This window comes from Zonotrichia albicollis, chromosome 16 (assembly GCF_047830755.1).
Source record: "Zonotrichia albicollis isolate bZonAlb1 chromosome 16, bZonAlb1.hap1, whole genome shotgun sequence".
Lineage (NCBI taxonomy): Eukaryota > Metazoa > Chordata > Aves > Passeriformes > Passerellidae > Zonotrichia > Zonotrichia albicollis.
In genome coordinates, this window is record NC_133834.1 from 2,301,990 (window position 1) to 2,328,728 (window position 26,739).

A 26,739-nucleotide genomic window follows, 5' to 3' on the forward strand; every position below is an offset into this window, starting at 1 on the left:
CCCCGAGCCTCCCGGTGACCCCGGCGCTCTCTCATCCCAGCAGCACCGGCCCGGGACGCGGAGCAGCAGCAGCAGCAGCAGCAGCAGCATGCTCTGGCCTCACCCCCTGTGATGAACGTGTCCGTGCGGCTGCTCCGCAGGGCCAGCATGCTGCCCCAGCCCTGGCGCTGCTTCTCGCGGGCCGCGGAGGAGGTGGCGCTGCAGAGGATCCGCAAGGTGCTGTGCGTGGCCGAGAAGAACGATGCTGCCCGGGGCATCGCCGAGCTGCTCTCCAACAGGAGGATGCGGCGGGTAGGAACGGCCCGGCCACGCCGTGCTATCCCCTGGGGCACGGAGACAGGGGTTGGGCGGGTCTGTGTTGTGTATGGCAGCTCCAGCACTCCCAGCAGAGCTTGGCATGGCCATTTCACATCAGCACATGGCACACTTGGTACTGGTTTTGTCCCTGGACACACGAGGGTACAAGAATGTTCTGCGGACAGACATCACTTGCCCAAATGTATTGGGAGTCTCAGGTCCTCGTGGGTTAAGCCGAGTGGGAATTCAGCTCCCTCTGCCTTCCCATGGTGAGAGCTCCCTGGGTCCTTCCTGACAAGGGCTTCAGAAACTGACACCATCCATTGGCATGCATTTCCCTGTCTAAAAGCAGCACTTCTGCAGCATCAGCAGTGTCAGGGGTTTGCTGGAGGTCATCAAATAAAGCAAAAACGGGCTGTGGTTTGGAGAAGAAAATTTCAATTATTTCTACTCTCTGCTGCTCTGGTAACAGTTTGCATAATCACTTCCTGTTTCCAAACTAAGGAATTTCCAAACTAAGGTGCTGCTAGACCTAGACCAGAATCAGAGAGTCACTGAGGTTGAAAAAGACCTCTGAAATTATTGAATCCAACCCATGATCCCCACCTTGGCACCCAGACCTGAACACTGAGTGCCACATCCAGGTGTTCCTTGAACACCTCCAGGAGTGGTGACTCCACCAATTCCCTGGGCACTTGCAATGCTTGATAACCCTTTCCATGAAGAAATTCTTCCTGATGTCCAGCCTAAACCTTCCCTGGGACAGCCTGAGGGTGTTCTCTCTCACCTTGTCACCTGGGAAAAGTGGCTCCAACCTCCTTTATTTGAATAAAAGGTGTTATTGAGAACCTGGATGCTGACAGTCCCAATCAAGACATCAGTCATCCTACCTCTGTAAAAAAAGCAGTAAATACACAATCTAGAAGCTTCCATGAGTCCCAGTTAGGTGGGAGGTAGCCTTGGGGACACTGCTTGTCACTTGGAACAACATAGGAGTTTCTAAAAACTGGCCAGCCCCATTAAATAAATCAGTTCCTCATTATTATTCATGGGGAAATAACCCTGGCACCACCTTCAGGAATGGTTTAAAATCCTCTTACCTTGGGAATCACCATTTCAGTGCCTCCATAAATGATACAGGAGATTCCCATCCCAGTGTGGACAAAGCAGGGCAGGATGGATTTGTTTCCTGTTAAAAATTTTAATTAAAAAAAATTTAAGAATTTGTGTCCTGTGAAAATCCAGAAACTCAGGAATTCTCCTTTTCCTTCCAGCGAGAAGGGTTTTCCAAGTTCAACAAAATCTATGAATATGATTACCAGATGTTTGGCCAGGTAAGAGTTCTCTCTCCATCTGCTGCTGGATTAATGAAGTACAAATACTAATTAATAAAAGCCATTTCTCAGGAGTTAAAAAACACAGGGATGTTCTGCCCAAAGATGAGAAAAAGTCAGATGTTGTTTTCTTTGCTCCACCACCTGTTTTGTTGCTCTAAATCTTTTAACTTTCTGGTTTTATGTCTGTCAAAAATATGTTGCTGTTTCAAATTGGGAGCTTCCTACAAAAATTGAGGATAAGACCATGGATGGAGCTTGTTATGATGGTTGCTCCATCCCTGGAAGTGTTCCAGGCCAGGTTGGATGGGGCTTGGAGCAGCCTGGGACAGTGGAAGGTGTCCCTGCCATGAAAGAGGTGACACTGGATGGGCTTTAAGGCTCCTCCCAACCCAAACCACTCTGGGATTAACAGGAGAAAGGTGTCACCAATCATTTAAACTGAGAACCAAAGGGAGATTTTGGGGCTGTGGGTAGTTTTTGGTGAGGGATGGGCACTAATTTCCTCGCTGTGTCTCTTGCAGAACGTTACCATGGTGATGACATCCGTGTCAGGACATTTACTGGCTCATGATTTTATCATGCCATTTCGCAAATGGTTGGTACCTCGTGGCCCTGGCAGGGAGGGGAAGTGCTCTGTCACCTCCTGGCCCTCACAGGAGGGGCTCTGTCACCTCCTGGCCCTCACAGGAGGGGCTCTGTCACCTCCTGGCCCTCACAGGAAGGATCTGTCACCTCCTGTTCCCATCCCTGACACTGCAAGCTCAAAGGGGCAGGGAGCGACTCTGACTCAGAGCAGGGTGATGAGTTCCAAATTTTATAGAAAATAGCCAAAATATTGTTTCAAATTCCTGTCTTCAGAGTGCTAAAACCCCCTGAAGACATAACACTGGTTAAAATACATCAAGGCAGGCACAGGGAGTTAAACTGACTCCAAAATGGGATGGTTTTGTGTTCTTTGTTCAGCTGGGAGCTGTTCTGGGAAGCAAGGTGCTTTCTCTGCCTTACCTCCTTTTGTACTCTGGGCTTCAGATTGAACAAGCTGCTTGTTGCCTTCCAGATTTGCTGTTTTCTCTGCCTGGTTTTTCATTCTGTTGCTTTTAAATGTTACTCAGCATTTCATTTCTGTTGTCTGAAACCAGGCCTGTAATAAAATACATTCATTCCAGTACTTAGGGAGCACCAAGTAGTGTCTCACAAAGGGTCTTTTAGTTTATGTGATGCACACACACATTTCTCCTCTGTTTTCCAGGCATAGCTGCAACCCTTTAGCTCTTTTTGATGCTGAAATTGAGAAGTATTGCCCTGAAAATTACCTGGATATCAAGGTACATCATGGTTAAGACTTTGAAACTGAGCTCAGGGGTTGGCTCAACAAATCTTGTCCCAGACAGAGGGATGATCTTACCTTTGTCCTTAACATCCACATTTCTGCAGTTTAGCAGATTCCTCCTACATTTCCTAGGACTGTATATGCTGTTCATTTGTGGCACTGAAACTCTTGTTCATGTACAAGTAGTGCAGCGAAGGAACAGCTAAAAATAGAAATGTTTTTTTCCAACAAGGTGGAATTGATGATTGTGTCTCAGTTCTACAGAAAAAGACATTTTTAGAAAACAGATTGTGGCACAACCTGCTCCAAGCCAAACTTTTTAACAGAATTAGATGTAAATAAATGACTCAATTCTTTTAAAAGCTGCCTGATCTCCCGAGACACACAATTACAAAATGTTATTGCAACAACCCATCTCCATGGATACACATTGCATTTGGTGTTCAGTGAGTCATTCTGAAATGAAATGACAGAGCAAGTGGCCTGGAATGTTCTCCCTGTGTTGTTTTTCTCCTCTCAGAGAACCCTTGAACGGGAAATCCAGCAGTGCCAAGCCCTGGTGATCTGGACTGACTGCGACCGAGAAGGAGAGAACATTGGCTTTGAGATCATCCACGTGTGCAGAGCTGGTGTGTAGAGCATCTCCATCACTCTGATTCCATTAATGGTTCACCAACTCCTTCAGCAGAGGCAAATTCTCAAGTCTATTGTGTCCAGGTTAAATGCTGACTAATTATAATAATGTGGCCATGCTACGCCAGAAATGCAACCAGCTGTTGGAACACTGTAGAATCAGTTGACAGCACGATCTCTTAAGCACTCTGACTCAGAGCAGGGTGATGAGTTCCAAATTTTATAGAAAATAGCCAAAATGTTGTTTCAAATTCCTGTCTTCAGAGTGCTAAAACCCCCTGAAGACATAACACTGGTTAAAATACATCGAGGCAGACACAGGGAATTAAACTGACTCCAAAATGGTTTTGTGTTCTTTGTAAGTGTTTATCAGCTGCTCCTTTCTGTTGGTGATGGAGTCCCTGTGCTTTCTGTGTGTGTGTGTGTGCAGTAAAGCCAAACCTGCAGGTGTTCCGAGCACGGTTCTCTGAGATCACCCCTCACGCCGTCAGGGCCGCCTGCGAGAACCTCACCCAGCCCGACCAGAGAACCAGCGACGCCGTGGACGTCAGGCAGGAGCTGGACCTCAGGATAGGCACGTAAACATCTCTTACTGGAACCTCAGCTCAAGGCAGAAATGCCCTCTGTAGTCTCATGAAACTGATTTTTAGATCAGATATGACTAAAAGACATCTCATGTTTTACTGGGAGTGTGCTCTTTGAATCAGAGCATCATCAACTCCCAAGAGTGAATCCAACCTGTGACTGATCCCCTCCTGTAAACCAGAGTCCTGAATGCCACATCCAGTCGTTTCTTGAACATCTCCAGGGATGGTGACTCCACCACCTCACTGAGCAGTCCATTCCAATGTTTCAAAGCCTCTTCTGTGAAGAAATTCCTCCTGAAAATAGGAAATTTCTCCTTGAAGCAAATATTAAATTTATAGCTCATGCAGCACTGACAAGCTTCTTCAACTGAGTATTATAAAATTAATGCTCAGAATATTAAAAATATTTGAAGTACTGTGATTATCACTCAGCATTGTTGTATTCAGTTGTGGTGCCCATTTTGTTCCCCCAGGTGCTGCCTTCACCAGATTCCAGACGCTGAGGCTGCGCAAGATCTTCCCTGATATTTTAGCAGATCAGCTCATCAGCTATGGCAGCTGCCAGTTCCCCACACTGGGATTTGTAGTGGAACGCTTTAAAGCCATCCAGGCTTTTGTTCCTGAAGCCTTCTACAAAATTAAAGGTATGCTTGGGGAAACACTCCTGGGCTCCATCTTCAAGGGTTTGATGTGGATAAAAAGGAAAAACATTGGAGCAACTGACACAAAAACGCTCCAGAGATATTTTCCTCTTCCTCTGCCATGAACACTGAGGAAAGATGGAAGGTTTCCAAGCTCCTTTGTGGTATTTCCATTTTGTGGCTCCTGCATCAGCCAGCTCTGTTGTCCCTCACAGTGACCCACGACCATGAGGACGGCAGCGTGGTCTTCAACTGGAAGAGGAACCGGCTCTTCAACCACACGGCGTGCCTGGTCCTTTACCAGATGTGTATGGAGGTAGGAAAGCTTGTAAATAGTTGCATAATCCAGATTCAGCCAAGCATTCCCTGTATCTGTCTTGCTCAAGACTTTTAAAGAACAGTTTGTGTAAACTCCTGAAGGATATGTGGGTTTTGCTTACTCTGTTTAGGATCCGGTAGCGACTGTTGTTGATGTTGTGAGCAAGCCAAAGAGCAAATGGAGGCCCCTGCCCCTGGACACTGTGGTATGTTTGAATTCTGGGTAGGGTTTCTCTGAAAAGAGCTTTGAACAGATGTTTTACTCACTGCTTTGGATTATCCACTAATACTTTTGGGTTTTCTGGCTCTTCCCAATGCAGGAACTGGAAAAATTGGCTTCCCGCAAACTGAAAATAAATGCAAAGGAAACAATGACAATAGCAGAAAAACTCTATACTAAAGGGTAAGAAAGCAAGACTTGGCTTGGTAAACTTAATTCTTCTAAAACTAAATGGCCTTTTGTTAGAAATGGGAAGCATCTTGGAGCAACTCTCACATTGCTCTCCTGTCTTTCTTCCCAAGGTTCATTAGTTACCCTCGAACTGAGACCAACATTTTCCCCAAGGAGCTGAACCTGTCTGCCTTGGTAGAACAGCAAACACAGGACCCAAACTGGGGAGGGTTTGCACAAAGGATTTTGGATGAGGGTGGGCCGACCCCTCGGAGTGGAACCAAATCTGATCAGGCTCACCCTCCCATTCACCCCACAAAATATGCCAGCAACCTGCAGGTGGGTGTAACCAGACGGAACTGGATGGGTTGTGTTGCTTGATAAATAAAGATAAAATCTTAACGTGATCATTAGCACAAAATCCTCACCTGAGACCCCACTGATTTGTGATGTCTTGTTAATCTGGGAGGACACTCACCCTTCCCACTGTCTGATCTCAGGGCAATGAGCAGAGACTCTACGAGTTCATCGTGCGCCACTTCCTGGCTTGCTGCTCTCAAGATGCCAAAGGACAGGAAACAACTGTGGAGATTGACATTGCCAACGAGCAATTCATTGCTCAGGGACTCATGATCCTGGCCAGAAATTACCTGGAAGTGTATCCCTATGACAAGTGGAGTGATAAGGTAATCCCTTTGAGTAACATAAGTGGGAGAGGCTAAAGTAGCACTTCTCTGCCAACTTTAGATCTCTCTGCACAGCATCTTTTGACCATTTCTGTCTGATTTAGAGCCTTTGTCCTGAGTGAATGGACCAGGAAGCAGTTTCAAAGAGACTCTCCTTCCCTCCAGGTTATCCCTCTGTATCAGAAAGGGTCTCGTTTTCAGCCCACCACGGTGGAGATGGTGGATGGGGAAACCAGTCCTCCCCTGCTCCTCACAGAAGCAGATCTCATTGCTCTCATGGAAAAACACGGCATTGGTCAGTACTGGCAGCGTGGCCTCTTGCTCTTGGCAGAGGGAATTCTCCCCAGGGAATTCTCCAAATGTTGCTGTAGATAAGAAATTACTGAAATGTGCAGAAAAAAGGGATATAAAGGGCAAAGTCCAGACATCCTCAGGAGCCTGCAGAGTGCCTCCAGTATCCAGGGAGGGGGAAATTTTTTGGTTCAGGGTGTGCTGCCAGCACTTTGCTGACCTCAGTGCCAGCAGGGCACAGGGGCAGTGCTGCTCCTCACCATTAGTTGTGTCCTTGTCCCTGGGCATGGGGGAAATCACTTCTTGGCTCCTGATTTGGCTGACACCTCTCTGCTTCCAGGGACTGATGCCACCCACGCCGAGCACATCGAGACGATCAAGACGCGCATGTACGTGGGGCTGACGGCGGATCAGCGCTTCCTGCCCGGCCAGCTGGGCATGGGGCTGGTGGAAGGTGAGCACAGAGCCCTCACAAAGGTGCCAGGGGCCTTACTGGCTCCTTCCTTTCACTTACCATTCCACATATTCCTCAGGCTATGATTCCATGGGCTACGAGATGTCCAAGCCTGACCTTCGAGCTGAGCTGGAGGCTGATCTGAAACTGATCTGTGAGGGGAAGAAAGACAAATCTGTAGTGTTGCAGCAGCAGGTCCAGAAGTACAAGCAAGTCTTCATTGAAGCGGTGGCCAGAGCCAACAAGTGAGTCCTGTCTTTGCCCTCTTCCTTCTGCTTTGTTTTGCTGGGAGGTGCTTGCTGCTCTTCTGGGGCTCAGCCTGGAGTGGGGGATCCTGTCACACTCTTTCCCTGGAGCTCTGCCCCCCATGTTGTGGTATTTGTGTGGGAGAGGATGACTCAAAGCCTGGCATGCTGTCAGGAGTTCCTCCCAGCCAAGGGTTTAAACCAGAATGAGCAGTTAAGATTAAATTTGGGGATGGCACTGACCTCTGATGTTGTACCCACACCTTTCCTGTTCCAGAAACGTGGTGCTGAGTCAGTGTGCTTGTGGAGGAGCTCAGAGGGGCTGTGTGGGGGGCAGCAGGCTCTGAGTCACTGCAGCACCTCCTTGCTCTGCTCATTTCTTTACAGGTTGGACCAGGCCCTGGCCCAGTATCTGGGAGAAGCTGCAGAAGTTCCAGAGCAGGATGAGGTGTACCCAGCCACGCCCCTCTCTGTTCGGAAATGTCCCCAGTGCAACAGTGACATGGTCCTGAAGACCAGGAAGAACGGCGGGTTGGTGACCTCCCCTCTTGTAGCCTCCTGTGTTGGTTTGTTGTGTTCGTTTCTCCAGGCTTTCATTTTTACCTCCTTCAGTGAAAGCTTGGAAACCTTGGGCTGCAGCTTGCTGACTCCACCAGCTACCTGAGCTGTGTGGACTCAGCTGAATCTCTTCTCAAGTAGGCATTTCCCCTGTAAAATTGCAGTTTTGACAATTTCTGGTGGCTGACAAGACACGAGAAGGGATCCCCAACTGTCTTGAGTTTGCCTCTTCCTCATCCAGCACCTTTGTCCCTTGGCAGGTTCTACCTCAGCTGCATGGGCTATCCAGCCTGTAAAACTGCAGTCTGGTTCCCTGATTTTGTGGTGGATGTGAGCAGGGATGAGAGCATCTGTGATGTGTGTCAACCCCATCCAGTTCACAGGTAGGTCATGCCAGTTATCCCTTGTTGGACATTGGGGCAGAGACTTCCATGGGCTAGGCTGGGCAACCATTTTCCATTCCAGCCTTGGAAAGCTGGGGCAGCACTTGGCTTGGGGATGGAAGGAAGATGAGTTGGGGAAAATGGCCTCCATATAGCAGAATCAAAATAATAAATAAAAGTTCAAGTGTAAATTGAGGTCTCTTGATGAGAAACTGGCAGACTTTGACTCTTCCTTTCCCTGCAGACTGAAGTTTAAATTCAAGAAGGGCAGTGTTCCCCCTGTGATGCCCCTGGAGTTCGTTGGCTGCATTGGAGGCTGTGATGAGATGCTGAAAGAGCTTTTGGACCTCAAGTACTTGCACAGATCATCCCAACCTGCACCACCCACCCCCCAACCCGGGCACCACCTGCAGGCCAACCACTCCCTGAACAGATCCAGCAGCGAGACCAGGCAGGCCAGGGGGACCTCAAATCAGGCACGGGGACACCTGCTCTCCATCAACACCCCCAGAACCCCCAGGGCTGCTCCTCCAGCTGCTGCAGACGACGGCAATGCTGTGGTGTGCAACTGTGGCAGCGAGGCGCTGCTGCTGACCGTGCGCAAGGACGGCCCCAACAAGGGCCGCCAGTTCTACAAGTGCGGCTCCGGCTCCTGCAACTTCTTCCTCTGGGCTGACGAGCAGCCACAGGACAGAGGCAGCTCCACGCCGCTCCAGCCCGCTGCTGGGAGAGCCCCAGCAGGATTCCAGAGGCCAGGAGGAGGCAGGGAGCCCCTGGGAAGCAGCAGCTGGGACACTGGAGGTGGCAGTGGTGGTGGCACGGTGTGCAGGTGTGAGCAGCCCGCGGTGACGCGCACCGTGCAGAAGGACGGCCCCAACAAGGGCAGGCAGTTCCACACCTGCCCCAAGCCCCGGGAGCAGCAGTGTGGCTTCTTCCAGTGGGCAGATGAGAACGTGGCACCAGGTATGGCCGGGCTGGGGGCACACTGCAGGGCTGCAGGCTGTTCTTCAGCTGAGCAGAACAAGGAGATGCTGGAGAGAATCCAGGGGAGGCCACAGAGGTGGTGGGGGGTCTGAGGGCACAGTCCAGGGCTGTTCAGCTGTTCTTCAGCTGAGCAGAACAAGGAGATGCTGCAGAGAATCCAGGGGAGGCCACAAAGGTGGTGGGGGGTCTGAGGGCACAGTCCAGGGCTGTTAAGCTGTTCTTCAGCTGAGCAGAACAAGGAGATGCTGGAGAGGGTCCAGGGGAGGCCACAGAGGTGGTGGGGGGGTCTGGGAGAACACTGCAGGGCTGCAGGCTGTTCTTCAGCTGAGCAGAATGAGATGCTGGAGAGGGTCCAGGGGAGGCCACAGAGGTGGTGGGGGGTCTGAGGGCACACTGCAGGGCTGCAGGCTGTTCTTCAGCTGAGCAGAACAAGGAGATGCTGCAGAGAATCCAGGGGAGGTCACAAAGGTGGGGGGAAGTCTGAAGCATCTCTCCGGCTGAGGGAGCTGGGCCTGTTTAGTCTAGAGAAGAGAAGACTGAGAGGGGATCTCATTAATGCATGTCAATATCTCAGGGAAGGATGGTGCCAGGCTTTTTTTGGTGACAGGATGAGGAGCAATGGCCAGAAACTAAAACACAAGAAGTTTGACCTCAACATGAGGAAGAACTGCTTTACATTAAAGGTGGCAGAGCTCTGGAGCAGCTGCCCAGGGAGGTGACAGAGTGACCCTCTCTGGAGACATTCAAACCCACCTGGCATGCCAGGGAAACTGCTGCTCCCCCTGCCCTCGTTTGGGGGTACAGGGAAGGGGCAAGTCATTTTTGGTCAGAGATGAAACTGTGTGGAAAGATGCTGAAAAGAAAAATAATGACAAGGGTGCAAAAGAGAGAGAACTGACAAAAAGGGACATAACCAAGTACAGAAGGGGAGATGTGGTCTGTGAGAGATCTCCCTCCTCAGACATTGAGCCTGAAGGGGCAAAGTCAAACTTTCAAGACTACTTAGACCCCAAGTTCTTCTCTGCCGTGCTCTGTTTCTGCTTCAGCTGCAGACCAGAGCATCCAAGCAGGCAGATCAGCTCCCCCTGTGCTGTTCCCACAGGTCTCTAATGCTGCAAGACAAATAGGGAACATTTCACTGTTCAAACAAGTCTGAAGCAAATGCAGGTTCAGGAATAATCTCAGAATCTTTGATCTGCTATTTTGAACTTACCTTGTGTTTCTCACCTATTTATGTTTTCAAAGATCCTTAAATTCAAGTTGTTTATCTCTAGGCCCTTCTGGAGATGACTCTTTGAACCACTTTGGCAGCAATGGATACTCCAGGGGCTTGGGAAGCAAGGCCAAGAGACCAGGCAATCTCTCCTCAGCATCTGCTGCCAAGAAGCCACGCACCTGCAGCATTTGCCACCAGCCTGGGCACACGAGGAAAACCTGTCCTCAGAACCACTGAGCTGGGATGGAGCTCTGAGAGCCTGCAAGGACCAGGGCTGTGAGCTCTGCACAAGGAACTGGACTTTAGGAACAAGTCCCTTGAGTGTTTTTTGGAGGGGCTGGCTGCAGGCTGCTCCTGCCAAGGGATGCCATTTGTTTCAGCAGGGGTTCAACCAGCTTGGAAAAGTGATTCCACCGCCAGGTTTTGTTTCCAGCTGCTCTTCTGCTGAGCAGTTTGGGACGGTCTGAACATTTCAAGGAAGCACTTGGAAGCTGAGTCTGTGGAGAAAACTGCACTGCATCATCCCCTGCACCATCCTGGTGTTGTTCCTGGCCTCTCCATGCAGGGAAAAACTGGATCAGGACAGACACCAGGGCTGCCAAGCTCTGCTCAGGCCCTGCCTTTCCACAGTGTGGAATTTAAGTTCCCTTCTCAGTTGATGTTATCTGAGCAACATTCCCCTTATTGTCACCCTTATCTGGGTTGTGAAGGAGGGTGAGGTGCTGAGGAGCTGGATCTGGTGCTGGCCCTGGAGGAGCTCAGCTGCAGTGCTCAGGAAAAGCCCTCATTTTAGATGGTTCCTGAATTTGAAGGCAAGTCCTTCCTCAAACTTTGAGACATGCCTTTGTGATGCTGCTAGCTGATGAAAGTAATTTTTGTCAAACTAAATGAGTTTCTTATTAAAATATTATTTAAATTTTAAATTTGATGCAGTGACACCTTAGCTTTCCCTAATTATTTCTTCCTACATCAAATAGTGAAGCTTTTACTGTGAAAGCATCCAGCCAAATCTTGCTCTTTCCAATCACTGGAACAATAGAGGAGCTTTCTTGGCAGAAACTCCCCACAGCAATTTAGAAGTGAGCTACAAAGAGATGGGAAAAAGTTTTTATCTCACCAGCTGCATCTGCTGATCTGGGACAGACAGACAGAGCTGGCTGAGCTGAAGAGAAGCTCTGTTTTCCTGTTCTGAGTTCAGGCTGAACTCCCTGGGAAGCCAGGCTGCCTCTTCCCTCGCTGCTGGGGCTTCCTCTGTTCATCAAAGGAGGGGATCTGCAGGGTTGCTGTGTGCTCTGCTGCCAGGAGCTCCAGGGCTGCTCAGGGTCCTGCACAGAGCAGTTCCTGGGGCCAGCACTGAGGGGATGGGCTGGAGCCCTTGGAGGGCAGCTGGAATCAGAGCCCACAGCTCTGAAAGAGAGCCTGAACCCTGCAGCAGTCCATTGCTATCAGGCCCAAACCCATGCAGACAGCCAGGAGAATTTGGGTTGCATTTCCTGTAGCCCTCCCTGCCACCATCAACAGCCGTGGCCTAAAAATACCCTGGGCTAAAATACCAACATGACAAGGTTTGGAATGCAGCCACTGAGCCAAGGCAGCCTGGCCAGACACCTTGGAATGGCAGCAGCTGTGCAGGACACAGGGAGAGGTTAAACCTTGCTGCTGGATCAGCCAGGAGCAGCTTTAGGAGCCTCAGCCTGGGCAATGCTCTGCTGAGCCCTCTAAGTACAAGCTCAGTGTCCAGACAGCTCCCACACTGCAGCCAGGCACTCTGGGGGTTCAGGGCTTTGGAAGAGGAGGAGGAGGAGGATGAGGAAGACTGTGCAGGATGGGATCTGACCGTCACCAAGCTCTCCAGGACATGCCCTAGGTCGTTCCCAGGAAGGCCACACAGCTGAGGAGTCATTTCAGCCCTTGGCAGGGGAAAGGAGACAAAGGAGAGCTGACAGCAGAGAACCAGTGTGCACAGGGAAGGTTTATTCTCATCACTAACACCTGGGAAGTGGTTTGGAGGAACAAAGGCATTGTCAGACTGGGAGGAAAAGCAGGTTTTTTTCCTCCCATAAACAAGATGGTAGCTGTAAAGAAAACTAAACCACAACAGCTGCTCACAGTGAAGTCCACAGGATTTCTCCAGCTCCACCCACGAGCCAAACCAGCTCTTCCCATTAAATATTAGAATAAATTGCTTTTCTCTGGGACTAGAGCCAGACCAAACCCTACTAGCAGCCACTCAAAGGAAAAAAAAAAAAACAACAAAATACCCAAACAAAATATATCTTCTTAATAAAAAGCATAAACCACTTCAGTTCTTGCAAGCACTCTGCTCACAACATTCCTGCCCTGCTTCCCTGCCCCATTCCAGGGAGATCCAGGGAAAAAGGGCCTCAAGACAGCAGCATTACATGTGTGAAAAGGTGACCAGACAGACTGGGAGGGGACAGGTACCTGCAGACAGACACTGGCAGCCAGCCACCCACTGGGGAGGGCAAACAGCCCTGCTGCAGCCTCCAGCTGAAACCAGGAGCTTCCCCAGAGCCAGCAGCGATTTCTCAGGACATCTTCCAGCCAAACACTGCATGGGACAAAGGCTCCTTCTTTGGGGCAGCATCAACACTGTCAGAACAGAGAGGTAGGGCTGAGCTCACCCCTTCTGGCAGCTGCAAGAGTCTCCAAGGAATAAACCCCCATTTGCTATGGCTGTACCATCCACAGGGCTTATTCTGGATTGGCAGAACCCTGCAGGTGGGTGAGGCTCCCCCTGCCCTGAGTGCTGGCACAGTGAGGCCACACAGGGTGCTGGTGACAGGACCAACCCAAGATGTGGCACCTGAGGGGTCTGCAGGACACAGTAGCAGCAAGGGGCTGCTCCTCTCCAGCTCCAGCTGGTCTCAGAGCCTGAGGGGAACCTGACAGCTGGGGCAGGCAGAGGACACTGGAGCCAGAGCCCAAACATGCTTCACTGGGCTCCCAGCAGACAGAACTCACATGTGTGGTGTGGGCTGCTCTCACCCCAGGCTCAGCAGAGCCTCTGAGCCAAAGGCTCCTTCTGCCAGCACCCACCTCTGCTCAGGCACGTTTTATTCACACAGGAAACGTGGGTTTTTTCCTCATAAAGTGCAAGAACTTTGCCTCTTACTGACTAGTCAACTAGAAGCATCACAGCCCTCAGAGCAGGGAGCAGCAGGCAGGGGAGCAACACCCCACATTCAGAAGCTCCCAACACTCCAGTCACTTCAGCAGGACCTCTGGCTCAGTTATGGCCCTGTAGAGCACAAAGCCCATCTCATCAATTTCCTCTTCCAAGAGCCCGGAGAACAGGTTGATTTTGGGGTTGAAATAGCAAGGCAGGACTCCTTTCTCCAGGGAAGCCACCAGCTCCTCGAGCACCTGCTGGAACCTGTCAGCAAGGCTCTCCTGTGCCCAGTCCGAGGTGGTGTCACTGAGGTGCAGGATCAGGTGGGTCACGGGGCTGCCCCCCAGTTTGTGCAGCCTGGGCTGGCGCTTGCAGGCGCCATTGAGGATGCGCAGGCAGAGCTGCCGAGCCCCGGAGTCAGCAGCATCCAGCTCCTTCAGCCTCGACACCTCCGCCCTGTAAAAGCTCTCCAGCCACAGGTTTTCCACCGGTCCTTCAGGAGGAACAGCCACGAGAACCTTGTCCTCCATTTCCACCACTGGCAAGAGGGTGATGCTCAGATCAACCTGATCGTGTTTGACTTCCAGCTTCAGCTCCCGGGAGGCCACCACGGGGTGGATGGCACAGCCCAGCAGGCCACCGATGGCAGGCCAGTTGATGGAGGCCACCAGCAGCTTGTGGAGGGTCTCGTTGAGCACGCTGGAGGACAGGTACCTGCCCACCATGAACCTGTCCCAGGGGCTGCACCCACGAGGGAAATAGCCCAGGTCGATCCTCTTGATCATCCAGTACTGGGGGTTCCTCACCACGGTGTCCTCCCCTGAGATGAGGCTCCAGAGCCCGGCGTCGAGGACCAGCGGGAGCATGAGGTGCACGTGGTCAGCTGCCAGCACCTCGAGGCCATCGAGCAGGGCCCCGCTGAGGGACGGGCGGCCGAAGGGCAGCTCTGGGAATTTGCTCCTCAGAAAGTTCTGCAGTTGGCTGCAGATGCTCCTGGCCAGCTGTGGGACAAGGGACACTTGGAACTCGGGCACGGCCAGCTGGCTGCTGTGTGAGAGGAGCTTCTCCTGCAGCGTGAGGCTGGACTGGACCTGAGGAGCCCCCAGAGGGACAGAGGAGCCCCTGGGATCTGTGGGGGGAAAAAGGAGAAGTCACAGCTCTGAGCACATCACCTGAAACCCTCAGCAGCACAAGGTGGGTGCCCAGCTCTCAGCCCACCCCTCTGGAGCTGACACCAACCTCACCAAGGGCCCCCATTGAGCCCACTGATGTCAAGAGCACTTCTCAGCCTTGCAGAGCCCAAACCAACCCCAAACCTGGCTGTTCCCAGCCTCACTCCTCAGCCAGGGATGGGAGCCAGGCAAGGGACCTGCTGCCAGGGTCAGAGAATCACAGAATGTGCTGAGTTGGAAAGGACCCACAAAAATCATCCAGTCCAGCTCCTGGCCCTGCACAGACACCCCAACAATCCCACCCTGCCCCTGAGAGTGTTGTCCAAACACTCCTGGAGCTCTGGCAGCCTTGGGACTGTGCCCAAACACCTTCTGGGGGAAGAACCTTTTCCTAATATCCAACCTGACCCTCCCTGACACAGCTCCTGCAGTTCCCTCATGTCCTGTCACTGATCATCAGAGGGATCAGTGCCTGCCCCTCCACCTCCTCACACGAGGATCCTACACACAATCCTGCTCTGGGCCATTATCTCAGGACATGCCCTGGACCCAGCTGGGCCAGTTTCCCACTTGGACAAACACCATCTCCATGGGCAGCTGGACAAAGCAGCCTTTGTCTGCAGCAGCTCCCGAGCACACCTTCCTGCAGGCACAGCTGACCCAGAAAACGAGCACAGCCAGAGGAAACAACCCCCAACAGCCCTGCCAGGACACCAGGGTGTCACCACAGGTCCTGCTGAGATCCTGTTTCCACAGGCATTGCCTAAAAAGGGGCTGAGGCTCGGGAGCCTCCCAGGAGGGCAGGCTCAGTGGGGTCGGCTTTCCGGACACCGAGATAAAAATAACACAGAGCTCTGGCAGGGCCACCCAAGCAGGAGCACAGCAAGGTGATCCTCCTGCCCGGGCACCAGAGCCTCACCTGGCACCACAGGCTGGGCTGCAGACAGCAGGGGCTCGCTGAGGTCTTCCCTCCTCTGCTTCTTGGCGGGTTTTGGTGTTGCCTTGATCAATGGCAAGTCCTGCCAGCTGTCCTCCAGGGATTTCTGCTCAGCTTTGGGATCACTCTCATCCCGAGGGCTGGTGGCTCGGTCGATCAGCTGGAGGGAATAAAAAAACCCAAGAGGACAAGTTGTTGTCTTTGTTTTCCATGATTTATGGGTGACAACAGCCCTTCTGGAGCACACACGTGGGGGGACAGCCCCACTCAAGGCTTCTGCTCAGAGAAATTTGGGGGGGGGGGAGCCACAAACGTGCACATCGTCTTCATACAGGTTTTATGTGGAAAACAGATACCTAAATACTTAAGTCCCTTTTGGGATGGAAAAGCATATCCCAAATGCTCCAGGCAAAGATGAATACATGCAGCTCCATGCTTACGGCACTGCTGCCAGCACCAGTGCCATTTGTGCCATATGCAAGGAACCATCTCAGCAGCAAACATCGAGATTTGGAGCACACTGGGGCCAACCCAGCTCTCCTGGGCACCTTTCTGGTGCCCTGATGCCCATCCCAGCCTTACCCTCTTGACAGCCAGCGTGGCGATGGCCAGCACGGCGGCGCCGCTGACGCCCAGCACCAGCCTGGCGTTGGCCAGCAGCACATCGAACACGCTGCCCAGCCCGTCCAGGACGCTGCCCAGCCCGCCGCTCTCCTGCCGCCGGCCCCGCTGCTGCCAAAACGCCGCCATGGTCACCCTGCGGAGAACGGGAGGGTCACCCCGGGCTGGGGGAGCTGGCACCCCGGGACGGGCACAGCCGCAGGGTTTGGGGAACAACGGGTTCCGCTGCTCCGCTCCCCTCCGGGATAAAGGCTCCCGCCGCCGCCGGACGGCTGGGTGCGGGTAGGGGGCAAGGGTCACCCCGGGGAGCGACACACCGGGGAAGGGACACACCGGGGGAGAAAGGGGCAGCCCCGGGGAGGGACACACCGGGATGGAAGGGACACACCGGGGGAGAAAGGAGCAGCCCGGAGAAGGAACGGACACGCCGGGAAAGGGTCACCCGCTCCTCACCCAGCCCTACCGCAAAGCCTCGCGGGGGACCCTGGCGGTACCGCGGGAAGGGAGCCCCCACCCCACTGACCGAGGGGGACACGGGCACCGGGACTGGCACCGGGACCTGCCCGGGCCCGGCGCTGCCCGCCCGCGCGCGCCCCCGCGCCGCACTCACCGCGCGCCCCCGGCGCAGCCCCAGCCAATGAGGGCGCAGGCAGCGTGGCCCCGCCCACCAGCGCGCGGAAGTAGCTCCCGGCCCCGCCCAGGCCCCGCGTGCGTCACGGCCGGGGCGGGGCTGGGGGCGGGGCCTGCCAGGGGCGGGGCCTGACGGGGCGCGGCGCCGCCTCAGGGTCCCCCCTCCGCCCTTCCGCCATGGCGGCCACCGGCGTCCTGCCCTTCGTCCGCGGCGTCGATCTCAGCGGCAACGACTTCAAGGTGCGGGGGAGAGGGAGCGGGGCACGGCCTGGCACACAGCGCCTCGGCGGGACCGCGCCCCGCGGGGCTGTCAGGCCTGGCTCGGCCCCCAGGGCGGGGGAATCCCGGGCCCGGCCCCGCCCGGGGTGGGTGACCCGGGGCAGTCCAAGTCCCTACCCGGGTCGGGGGATCCCTGACCCCTATCAAGCCGCTGTGGTTGAGCAACCCGGCCCCCAGTCCACGGGGTCCCCGAGAGACCGGTGATCGCCGAGCCTCCAGCTCCCGATCCCATAAGGACTGGGCGATCCCACAGGACTGGGCGATTCCGGCTCCGATCCCATAGGACTGGGCAGTCTCAGCTCCCGATCGCATAGGACTGGGCGATCCCAGTTCCCATTCCCATAGGACTGGGCAATTCCATCTCCCCTTCCCATAGGACTGGGTCTCCATAGCCCCCAGCTCCCAGTCCCCTAGGAATGATTGATTCCCATCTGCCAGCTCTGATTGCCCTAGGACTGGGTGAACCTGGCTCCCAATCCCATAGAACTCGGCAATCCTAGCTCCCATTCCCATAGGACTGGGCGATCCCAGCTCCCAATCCCATAGGACTGGATCTCCATAACCCCCAGCTCCCAATCCCCTAGGAATGATTGATTCCCATCTGCCAGCTCCCAATCCCCTGCCAGCTCCCAATCCCAATCCAATTCCCATCCCAATCCCCAATCCCCTCCCAATCCCCAGCCCTCTAGTTCCCAATTTTATGGGCCACCTTGATCCCAATCCCCACATCTCCCCATCCCCTAGCACTGGGTCATCACAACCCCACACTTCCCAGTCCCATAGCACTGCTCGATCCCAAACCTCCCCTGACCAGAGAGCCTCAATCACACTGAGATCCCCAGATCCTCATCCCATGGGGCAGTTCCTCACCCTCCTCTTCCTCCTGTCCCTGCAGGGCGGGTACTTCCCGGAGCACGTGAAGGCCATGACGAGCCTGCGCTGGCTGAAGCTGAACCGCACGGGGCTCTGCTACCTGCCCGAGGAGCTCGCTGCCCTCCAGAAGCTGGTGAGCCCCAGCTGGTGCTTTGGGCTGGAATGGGGCTCCCCTGTCCCGCTGGGGCTGTAGGATCTGACAGGATCCCTGCCAGCCTCGTGGCTCAGCAGCAGATGCTCATGTCTAATAATAGCACTGAGCTACAGTGTGTGGTTGAAATGGGATGCAGGAGCTGTCAGGAGTGGGGTTGGCGTGGCCTTGCACTCAGTTTCACCTTGTTTTCCTAGAAAACCAGATTAAAAACCGTGCTTAGATCCTCTACCCTGTAGCAGAAGGGAAAGGTGATGGTTACAATGGGGGCAATCAAGGTTTCTGGGGCTTTTTTTCCTTCTCCTTTGCTGAAGTATATAAAAAGCAGGAGCTGGCTTTGTTTTTTGGGTGGTTCAGCCAGGCTCTTGGTGGGGTCATGGCTCAGCTTGGCTTTGGTGGTGTCCACAGCACATCAGGGACCTCCTCCTGTCAGTGCCAGACAAACTCAGGGCTTTAAACGCTGCCAGGAGTCCCCATCCCTGTGCCAGGTGCAGGGAATCCCTCAGTGCCAGCCCTGCCAGCCCTGCCAGGTGCTCGGGGGCCACAGCAAGACTGAAATCCTGGCATCCCACCCACAGCCTGCCAGTGCCTTGTGTTCCTGAGCAGGCAACAGCCGGGCTGTGATGCTCAGAGCAAAACATTTCCCCAGGGAAATTCCTCCCACCCCAGCAGTGCCCACGGCTGCCTGCTCCCAGTGAGAGAGGCACTTCCAGGGACTGGGATCTGTGTGCACAGGGACTGTGGGGGCCAGCTCTGGGCATCCCAGGGCTCCCCAAACCCCACAGCAGGGCTGAGGTGATGAGGGATGTGGAGGCAGCACAGGCACGCTGGGCCACCAACCAGTTTGGGACTGGGAGTGTGCCAGCAGCCCTGTGTGTGACAGGGCTTCACAAGTCCCCAGCTCTCCTGGGGTGGAGGAGCCTCCCCATCAATCTAGGGGCTCAACCCTTGCCCTGCACAGCTCCAGCTCCTCTCTCTGCTCACTGGGGCTTGTCTGGGCCTTCCCTGCAGGAACACCTCTCCGTGAGCCACAACAGCCTCACCACACTCCATGGGGAGCTCTCCGGCCTGCCCTGCCTCCGGGTGAGTGTCCCCCCCTTCCTCAGGGTCCCCAGGCACCTCTGGGGTCTGAGGGCACACACAGATCACACCTGGGCACCCTGGGGGCTCAGCAGGCAGCTGCATTCCTGCCTCTCTCCCCTTTGCAGGCAATTGTGGCTCGTGCAAACAGCCTGAAGAACTCAGGAGTCCCTGATGACATCTTCCAGCTGGATGACCTCTCAGTGCTGGTGGGTGCACGGTCTCCTCAGCTGATGCAGGAGCCAGCTCACACTCCTGGGTCCCATTCCTGCACCTTGGTGACTCCTTGGGAGCACCAGCCCCAAGGCCACGGCTGAGCTCCAGGGCAGCTGGCTGTCAGCAGGGTGACCCTGTGGCAGTGCCTCCTTTAAAGGCTGATGCCATGGATGGGCTCCCTGGGGTCCCTGTGTGCTGGTCCAGCTGCTGCTGTGCCCCTGGAGATGCCCCCCAGTCCTGAGGTCTGGGTGGTGGTGGCTGGGGGTGATAGTTGCTTTGTGCTCCCATTTTCCCAGGACCTGAGCTACAACCAGCTCACAGAGTGTCCCAGGGAGCTGGAGAATGCCAAGAACATGCTGGTCCTTAACCTTGGCCACAACAGGTGGGTCCAGGCTAGAGTGACCACCTCCCCTTCCTGTCCATGGCCACCTCCATTGGTCATACTTTGCTCCCTCTGCAGGAGGGAGACTCAGGGCTGGTGTGCTGGTCCTAGGCCCTCCTGAATTTCCCCATATCCCTGCAGCATCGACACCATCCCCAACCAGCTCTTCATCAACCTGACGGACCTGCTGTACCTGGACCTGAGTGACAACAAGCTGGAGAGTCTCCCACCGCAGATGAGGCGCCTGGTGCACCTGCAGACCCTCATCCTCAACAACAACCCCCTGCTGCACGCCCAGCTCCGGTACAGCCCTGCTCCCCAGGCTGCCAGGGCTGGCACTGAGGCTCCTGGCACATCCTGACCCTCTCTGTGCCCTCTGGCTCTCCCTGCTCCTCAGGCAGCTCCCAGCCATGACAGCCCTGCAGACCCTGCACCTGCGCAACACCCAGCGCACGCAGAGCAACCTGCCCACCAGCCTGGAGGCCCTGGTGAACCTGGCAGGTAGGGCTGGGGCACCCACAGAGCCCTCCAGGGGCTCTCCCAGCCCCAGTGGTGGTCTGGCTGGTGGTGTCACCCCCTTTCTTTCCCCAGACGTGGACCTGTCCTGCAATGACCTCAGCCGTGTCCCTGAGTGTCTCTACACCCTGGGCAGCCTGCGGCGCCTCAACCTCAGCAGCAACCAGATCACAGAGCTGTCCCTCTGCATCGACCAGTGGACCCAGCTGGAGACCCTCAACCTGTCCCGCAACCAGCTCACCTCCTTACCTGTATGTCCCTGCCCTTGTGTGCCACCCCTGCTCGTGGTTCTGTGGTTCTCCCTCACCCTACCATCTCCCCCTTCCCCAGTCGGCCATCTGTAAGCTGACCAAGCTGAAGAAGATGTACCTGAACTCCAACAAGCTGGACTTTGATGGGATCCCCTCGGGCATTGGCAAGCTCACCAACCTTGAGGAGTTCATGGCAGCCAACAACAACCTGGAGCTCATCCCTGAGAGCCTGTGCAGGTAAGGAACACACAGCTGGGTCTGCTGTGTCCCCAAGAGGGAACACAGAGGTTGTGTGGTCACAGGTCACAAGGATCACTGTCCCACAGGTGCTCCAAGCTGAGGAAGTTGGTGCTGAACAAGAACCGCCTGGTGACTCTGCCAGAGGCCATCCACTTCCTGACAGATTTGGAGGTAGGAACCCAGAACCTCTCTGCCTTGGGCTGGCTCCACCACGGCCCCAGCACCTCCCTGGGACCCCAGGGCTGTAGGGTGGGCTGGATGAGGTGAGGGCAGGGGAGCTCAGGGCCAGTCCCTGCAATCTGCCCCATGGCTCAGCCCAGGCTGTGGAGCTCCTCCACATCCCCTCATCTCACCAAAGCCTGAAGTGCTCCGGAGGTCTCCATGCAATGCCACACTCCAACATCCCTGTGAGCAGGTGCTTCACCAAGGTCTCTGTGCCCTCCCTGCAGATCCTGGACGTGCGAGAGAACCCCAGCCTGGTGATGCCCCCGAAGCCGGCGGATCGCTCCTCGGAGTGGTACAACATCGACTTCTCCCTGCAGAACCAGCTCCGCCTGGCCGGCGCCTCCCCCGCCACCGTCGCTGCCGCCGCCGCGGGTACGCCTGCAGGGAGGGGGGCACGCAGCCCCTGCCTTGGCACGGCCCTGGCAGAGCCTGGGCAGCCAGCCCTGCTCCACAGGGTGCCCCTCACCCTGTCCCTGTGTCCCCAGGGAGCAGCACCAAGGACCCGCTGGCCCGCAAGATGCGGCTGCGGCGGCGCAAGGACTCTGCCCAGGATGACCAGGCCAAGCAGGTGCTGAAGGGGATGTCAGATGTGGCCCAGGAGAAGAACAAGAAGATAGAGGTAGGGTCTGGGGTGGGAGAGGGGACCTGAGAGCATCACAATGTCCCTGGCCTGTCTTGAGTGCCAGCAGGGTTCTGATCATCTCTAATTTGACCCGTTCCTGTCCCACAGGAGAGTGGGGAGGCAAAGGCACCGGACCTGAAGACACGGCGCTGGGACCAGGGCCTGGAGAAGCCCCAGCTGGACTACTCAGAGTTCTTCAGCGAGGACGTGGGGCAGCTGCCCGGCCTCTGTGTCTGGCAGATCGAGAACTTTGTGCCCACGCTGGTGGACGAGGCTTTCCACGGCAAGTTCTATGAAGCCGACTGCTACATCGTGCTCAAGGTACCCGGGGAGGACCAAGGGTCTCCTGCATCCCCTGCCCAGAGCTGTGGCCATCCCATCTCACACCCTGTCCTTCCCAGACCTTCCTGGATGAGAATGGTTCCCTGAACTGGGAGATCTACTACTGGATTGGGCAGGAGGCCACACTGGACAAGAAGGCCTGTTCAGCCATCCACGCCGTCAACCTCCGCAACTACCTGGGGGCTGAGTGCCGCAGCATCCGGGAGGAGATGGGGGATGAGAGCGAGGAGTTCCTGCAGGTGAGGCCACCCCCCAGCTCCCCTGTAGCTCCCAGCCCCTCCTGTCCCACCCTCACCCCCTCCCTGCCCCCAGGTCTTTGACAATGACATCTCCTACATCGAGGGTGGCACAGCCAGCGGTTTCTTCACCGTTGAGGACACGCAGTATGTCACCAGGTACAGCTGGGGACAGGGGCTGGGGGGATGTGTGGGGCAGGCAGTGCCCCATGTCCCACCATGGCTGTCCCTTCCCCAGGCTCTACCGTGTCTATGGGAAGAAGAATGTCAAGCTGGAGCCGGTGGCACTGAAAGGGACATCGCTGGACCCCCGGTGAGTGGCCAGGGGACAGAGGGACCTTTAGGAGGTTTAGCAGGATCCACCTGAGACATTATAGCTGCGGTTCTGTGGTGCAAATGGGCTATGCCAGTACCTTTCTACAAAAATACGGGTTCAAACCCCCCCTTGGTGCCCTGCAGGGATCCCCAGGATGGGAAGGATGCTCAGCACACCCCATTCTCTCCTGACTCCTCTCACCTCTCTCCACCAGGTTTGTTTTCCTCCTGGACCACGGCCTCGACCTCCTGGTGTGGCGTGGGAGCCAGGCCACGCTGAGCAGCACCACCAAGGCCAGGTAGGGCTGGTGAGGGTGCCGGGGTGTGGGGAGCCCAGCTGCCATCTCACCTGCTCCCACTGCAGGCTCTTCGCCGAGAAGATCAACAAGAACGAGCGGAAGGGCAAGGCCGAGATCACGCTGCTCACCCAGGGCCAGGAGACCCCCGAATTCTGGGAGGTGCTGGGGGGGCAGCCCGAGGAGATCCGACCCTGTGTCCCTGATGACTTCCAGCCCCACAAGCCCAAGCTGTACAAGGTGGGGATCTGCATCCATAGGGCCACCAGCCCTGCTGGGGTCCTTCAGCCCCCACTCACCTCTGTCTCCATCTCCTCTGCAGGTTGGCCTTGGACTGGGCTACCTGGAGCTTCCCCAGATCAACTACAAGCTCTCTGTGGAGCACAAGAAGAGGCTGAAGGCTGATCTGATGCCAGAGATGCGCCTGGTAGGATGGGGCGGGGAGGTTCTCCCAGTCTGACCAGTGGGACTGGTTCCATGCCCCTTGTGCCTCCAGCCGTGCCCTGGGAGAGGGAGGTTCAGCCAGCAGCGCCTGGCTGGGGGATGCTCTGCTCTGCTGGGAGCTGGCTGGGTGATTTCCAGCTGGGAAAGCCTGCAGGTGCCTGACCCCTGTCCCCTGCGGTGCCCTCAGCTGCAGAGCCTGCTGGACACCAAGAGCGTGTACATCCTGGACTGCTGGTCCGACGTCTTCATCTGGATCGGGCGGAAATCCTCGCGGCTGGTGCGGGCGGCGGCGCTGAAGCTGAGCCAGGAGCTGTGCACCATGCTGCACCGGCCCAAGCACGCCATGGTCACCAGGAACCTGGAGGGCACTGAGTGCCAGGTGGGGCACAGACCCCTCAGATGGGTGCTGGGTGCCTGGGAGGGGGCTGAGGCCGAGGGTCTGTTACCCGCTCCCCAATTTACACCTTGAAGGACTGGACGTGGCACTCGCTGCTCTGGTCCAGTTGATGAGGTGGGGATGGGTCACAGGTTGGATTTGATGTTCTTGGAGGTCTTTCCCAGCCTTAGTGATTGTGTGCTGCAGGTGTTCAAGTCCAAGTTCAAGAACTGGGATGACGTGCTGCGCGTGGATTACACCCGGAACGCCGAGACCGTGCTGCAGGACGGGGGCCTGGCCGGCAAGGTGCGCAAGGACGCCGAGAAGAAGGACCAGATGAAGGCCGACCTCACCGCGCTCTTCCTCCCCCGCCAGCCCCCCATGCCCCTCAGCGAGGTAGGGCTGGAGACCCCCATGGATCCCCCATGGCCTGGGCTGGGTGCTGATGGAGGGGCTGGAAGCTGACACAGCTCGTGGGGGCCACAGGCGGAGCAGCTGATGGAGGAGTGGAACGAGGACCTGGATGGCATGGAGGGCTTCGTGCTGGAGGGCAAGAAATTCACTCGCCTGCCCGAGGAGGAGTTTGGCCACTTCCACACCCACGACTGCTACGTCTTCCTGTGCAGGTGACAGCTGGTTTGTCCCCTCTCAGGGGCTGCTGGACCACCTTGTCCCCAACATCCCTGCCCAGCCCTCCCGACTGTCCCACCCCTCACATCACTCCCTGTTCCCACCCTCAGGTACTGGGTGCCAGTGGAGTACGAGGAGGATGAGGAAAAAAAGAAGAAGGGTGAAGGCAAAGGGGAAGAGGAGGGTGAAGAAGAAGAGGAGGAGAAGCAGCCTGAGGAAGACTCCCAGTGCATCGTCTACTTCTGGCAGGGCCGGGAGGCCTCCAACATGGGCTGGCTCACCTTCACCTTCAGCCTCCAGAAGAAGTTTGAGAGTCACTTCCGTGGCAAACTGGAGGTGACACAGTTTAGGGGTGACACAGGGGTGCCCCAGCTTTGCCCCTCTTCTTCTCCATCTCCTCTCTGCCCCTCAGGCTGAGGCAGGGGACAGCAGCAGAGATGGGAGCTGGCAGGGGGGTGCAGCTGGGGCTTGGAGCTGTGTTTGGGAAGCCCCAATGCCCCTTCTGACCCCCACCCCTGTGCAGGTGGTGCGCATGACCCAGCAGCAGGAGAACCCCAAGTTCCTCTCGCACTTCAAGAGGAGGTTTGTGATCCACCGGGGCAAGAGGAAGGACAGGGTCAGCACCCCCCAGCCCAGCCTGTACCACATCCGCACCAACGGCGGGGCCCTCTGCACCAGGTCAGTGCCAGGCAGCACCCACGGGTGCCACATCCACAGGGGATACCTGCTGGTGGGCACAGCTGCCAGCTGTCCCTGATTTGTGCCTCGGGGGGGCTCCATCTCCAGGTGCATCCAGATCAACACGGACGCTGCTCTGCTCAACTCCGAGTTCTGCTTCATCCTCAAGGTACTGAGCATCCTCAGGGCTGCCTGGGGGCCCTCCTGCCCCTCTGGGCAGCCCTGACCCCACTGTCCCCCAGGTGCCTTTTGAGAGCACGGACAACCAGGGCATTGTCTACACCTGGGTGGGCCGGGCAGCTGACCCCGACGAGGCCAAGCTGGCTGAGGACATCATGAACCACATGTTTGATGACTCCTACAGCAAACAGGTGAGCTGGGCTCAGTGCCACCTTACCTGAGTGACAGTGACCACCCGGGCCACACTCAGCCCTGTTCTTCCCCTTTCAGGTCATCAACGAGGGAGAAGAACCTGAGAACTTCTTCTGGGTGGGCATTGGGGGCCAGAAGCCGTACGATGAAGATGCTGACTACATGAAGCACTCACGGCTCTTCAGGTGGGCACTGGCCTCAGAGCCCATCCCCTTTGGGAACCAACCAGCCAGAACAGCTGCTCCATCACATCCCTGCCCTCTGCATGAGCCGAGTCCTAACAAACCATGCCTGATGCTGTCCCTGTCCATCTCCCTGCAGGTGCTCCAATGAGAAAGGTTATTTCTCCGTGTCAGAAAAGTGCTCAGATTTCTGCCAGGATGACCTGGCTGATGATGACATCATGCTGCTGGACAACGGGCGGGAGGTGAGCTGGGGACACGAGCTCTCCTGGGCCAGACCTTCCAGTGGCTTTGTGGGCTGAGCCCAGCTGCTGATCCTTTCTGCAGGTCTACATGTGGGTGGGCACCCAGACCAGCCAGGTGGAGATCAAGCTGAGCCTCAAGGCCTGCCAGGTAAGACGCCCCTCCATCCTGGGACTGCGTGGGGGAGGATTTGGGCACTTCCATCTCCCCTCAGGGCCCTGACCTGGGTGCTGCAGAGCTCTGGGCTGGGGAATACCAACCCCAGAGGTGGGTGAGGGCCAGGACCCCACGGCAATGCTCTGCCCCAGGTCTACATCCAGCACATGCGCTCCAAGGACCCCACCCATCCCCGCAAGCTCCGGCTGGTGCGGAAAGGCAACGAGCCCTGGCCCTTCACCCGCTGCTTCCACGCCTGGAGCGTGTTCCGCAAGCCGCCCACCTAAGGTTGGGGGGCACCTGGTGCCCGGGCACGGCCCCCCTGGCACAGCCAGCCTGGCACAGCCAGCCTGGCACCCGCTCTGCCACCACCGCCAGGCTCAGCCTGGAGCTGCCTCCCCCAAGCCGGGGCCAGGGGGATCACTGGGGCTGTCCCTCTGTCCCCCTCTCCCAGCACAGGGCCCAGCTCAGCCCCTGCCCTTCCTGGGGGGCATTCGGGGTGCTGTGGGCTCCTGTCACACCCTGCTTGGGGATGCTGCTGCCCCAAACCAGTGCCGAGCTCCCCCCGTGGCTGGGGGACAAGAGTGACTCCCAGTTTGGGTGGGAGGATGCTTTGCTAAGGAGAACAGGGGGGAGTGAGGGGCTCTGAGCCCTGGGCCTTACAGCTGGTCCCTGCTGTCCTGGGGGATGGATCCCCAGCAGGGATCAGCCCATCTGGATCATATCAATAAAGGCTGTACTTCTCACCTCGACCCTGTCCCAGGCTCTGACTCACCCCCAAACGGGGTCA

General features: G+C 56.2%; 3 protein-coding genes and 1 long non-coding RNA gene across 7 annotated transcripts; 2 read left to right on the forward strand and 2 right to left on the reverse strand.

The window, feature by feature from the left end:
* Nucleotides 1-111: 111 nt before the first annotated feature.
* Nucleotides 112-12,669, forward strand: TOP3A (DNA topoisomerase III alpha). Its single transcript, XM_026797904.2, has 19 exons — nt 112-291; nt 1,572-1,631; nt 2,156-2,229; nt 2,884-2,959; nt 3,485-3,593; nt 4,028-4,171; nt 4,658-4,828; nt 5,041-5,141; nt 5,275-5,349; nt 5,464-5,546; nt 5,666-5,873; nt 6,035-6,220; nt 6,386-6,515; nt 6,852-6,965; nt 7,045-7,210; nt 7,598-7,741; nt 8,029-8,151; nt 8,396-9,114; nt 10,410-12,669. The coding sequence occupies exons 1-19, from the start codon at nt 112-114 to the stop codon at nt 10,586-10,588; spliced, it is 3,042 nt and encodes a 1,013-aa protein (XP_026653705.2). The 3' UTR covers nt 10,589-12,669.
* LOC141730990 (uncharacterized) lies at nt 136-3,492 on the reverse strand. The gene is made up of 3 exons (XR_012582842.1): nt 2,640-3,492; nt 1,398-1,486; nt 136-712 (listed from the first exon to the last, which is right to left on the reverse strand). It is a non-coding gene; the product is annotated as an uncharacterized LOC141730990 (long non-coding RNA).
* On the reverse strand, nt 12,306-16,938 carry MIEF2 (mitochondrial elongation factor 2). Of its 4 annotated transcripts, none has more exons than XM_074552575.1 (4): nt 16,825-16,938; nt 16,176-16,350; nt 15,576-15,753; nt 12,306-14,613 (listed from the first exon to the last, which is right to left on the reverse strand). In XM_074552575.1, exons 2-4 carry the CDS (start codon nt 16,341-16,343, stop codon nt 13,580-13,582), a joined length of 1,380 nt encoding a protein of 459 aa, XP_074408676.1. In that variant the 5' UTR covers nt 16,344-16,350; nt 16,825-16,938; the 3' UTR covers nt 12,306-13,579. The 4 variants fall into 4 exon arrangements, with proteins under 4 accessions (XP_074408676.1, XP_074408677.1, XP_074408674.1 ...); XM_074552576.1 differs by having other exon boundaries at nt 16,738-16,828; XM_074552573.1 differs by lacking the exon at nt 16,825-16,938 and adding an exon at nt 16,678-16,818.
* Nucleotides 16,924-26,701, forward strand: FLII (FLII actin remodeling protein). The gene is made up of 30 exons (XM_074552570.1): nt 16,924-17,084; nt 18,019-18,129; nt 19,159-19,230; nt 19,356-19,436; nt 19,740-19,825; nt 19,967-20,128; nt 20,223-20,326; nt 20,417-20,592; nt 20,672-20,829; nt 20,919-21,003; nt 21,282-21,429; nt 21,543-21,676; nt 21,788-22,000; nt 22,081-22,260; nt 22,334-22,416; nt 22,496-22,570; nt 22,788-22,871; nt 22,937-23,108; nt 23,191-23,295; nt 23,500-23,691; nt 23,896-24,084; nt 24,175-24,314; nt 24,429-24,654; nt 24,842-24,996; nt 25,105-25,165; nt 25,239-25,367; nt 25,447-25,553; nt 25,690-25,795; nt 25,878-25,943; nt 26,102-26,701. The coding sequence occupies exons 1-30, from the start codon at nt 17,022-17,024 to the stop codon at nt 26,234-26,236; spliced, it is 3,798 nt and encodes a 1,265-aa protein (XP_074408671.1). The 5' UTR covers nt 16,924-17,021; the 3' UTR covers nt 26,237-26,701.
* The last annotated feature ends 38 nt before the right edge of the window (nt 26,702-26,739 follow it).

Bases quoted from the DNA above. Each gene is read 5' to 3' on its own strand.
- TOP3A (XM_026797904.2), top strand. From the start codon at position 112: ATGAACGTGTCCGTGCGGCTGCTCCGCAGGGCCAGCATGCTGCCCCAG. The intron at 7,742-8,028 runs GTTGGTGACCTC...GTCCCTTGGCAG, and splicing joins AAGACCAGGAAGAACGGCGG to GTTCTACCTCAGCTGCATGG. The intron at 9,115-10,409 runs GTATGGCCGGGC...GTTTATCTCTAG, and splicing joins AGATGAGAACGTGGCACCAG to GCCCTTCTGGAGATGACTCT.
- MIEF2 (XM_074552575.1), bottom strand. From the start codon at position 16,343: ATGGCGGCGTTTTGGCAGCAGCGGGGCCGGCGGCAGGAGAGCGGCGGG. The intron at 15,754-16,175 runs GTAAGGCTGGGA...TATTCCCTCCAG, and splicing joins CCACGCTGGCTGTCAAGAGG to CTGATCGACCGAGCCACCAG. The intron at 14,614-15,575 runs GTGAGGCTCTGG...TTCCCCCCACAG, and splicing joins AGCCCAGCCTGTGGTGCCAG to ATCCCAGGGGCTCCTCTGTC.
- FLII (XM_074552570.1), top strand. From the start codon at position 17,022: ATGGCGGCCACCGGCGTCCTGCCCTTCGTCCGCGGCGTCGATCTCAGC. The intron at 22,261-22,333 runs GTGAGGCCACCC...CCCTGCCCCCAG, and splicing joins AGAGCGAGGAGTTCCTGCAG to GTCTTTGACAATGACATCTC. The intron at 25,554-25,689 runs GTGGGCACTGGC...ATCTCCCTGCAG, and splicing joins AAGCACTCACGGCTCTTCAG to GTGCTCCAATGAGAAAGGTT.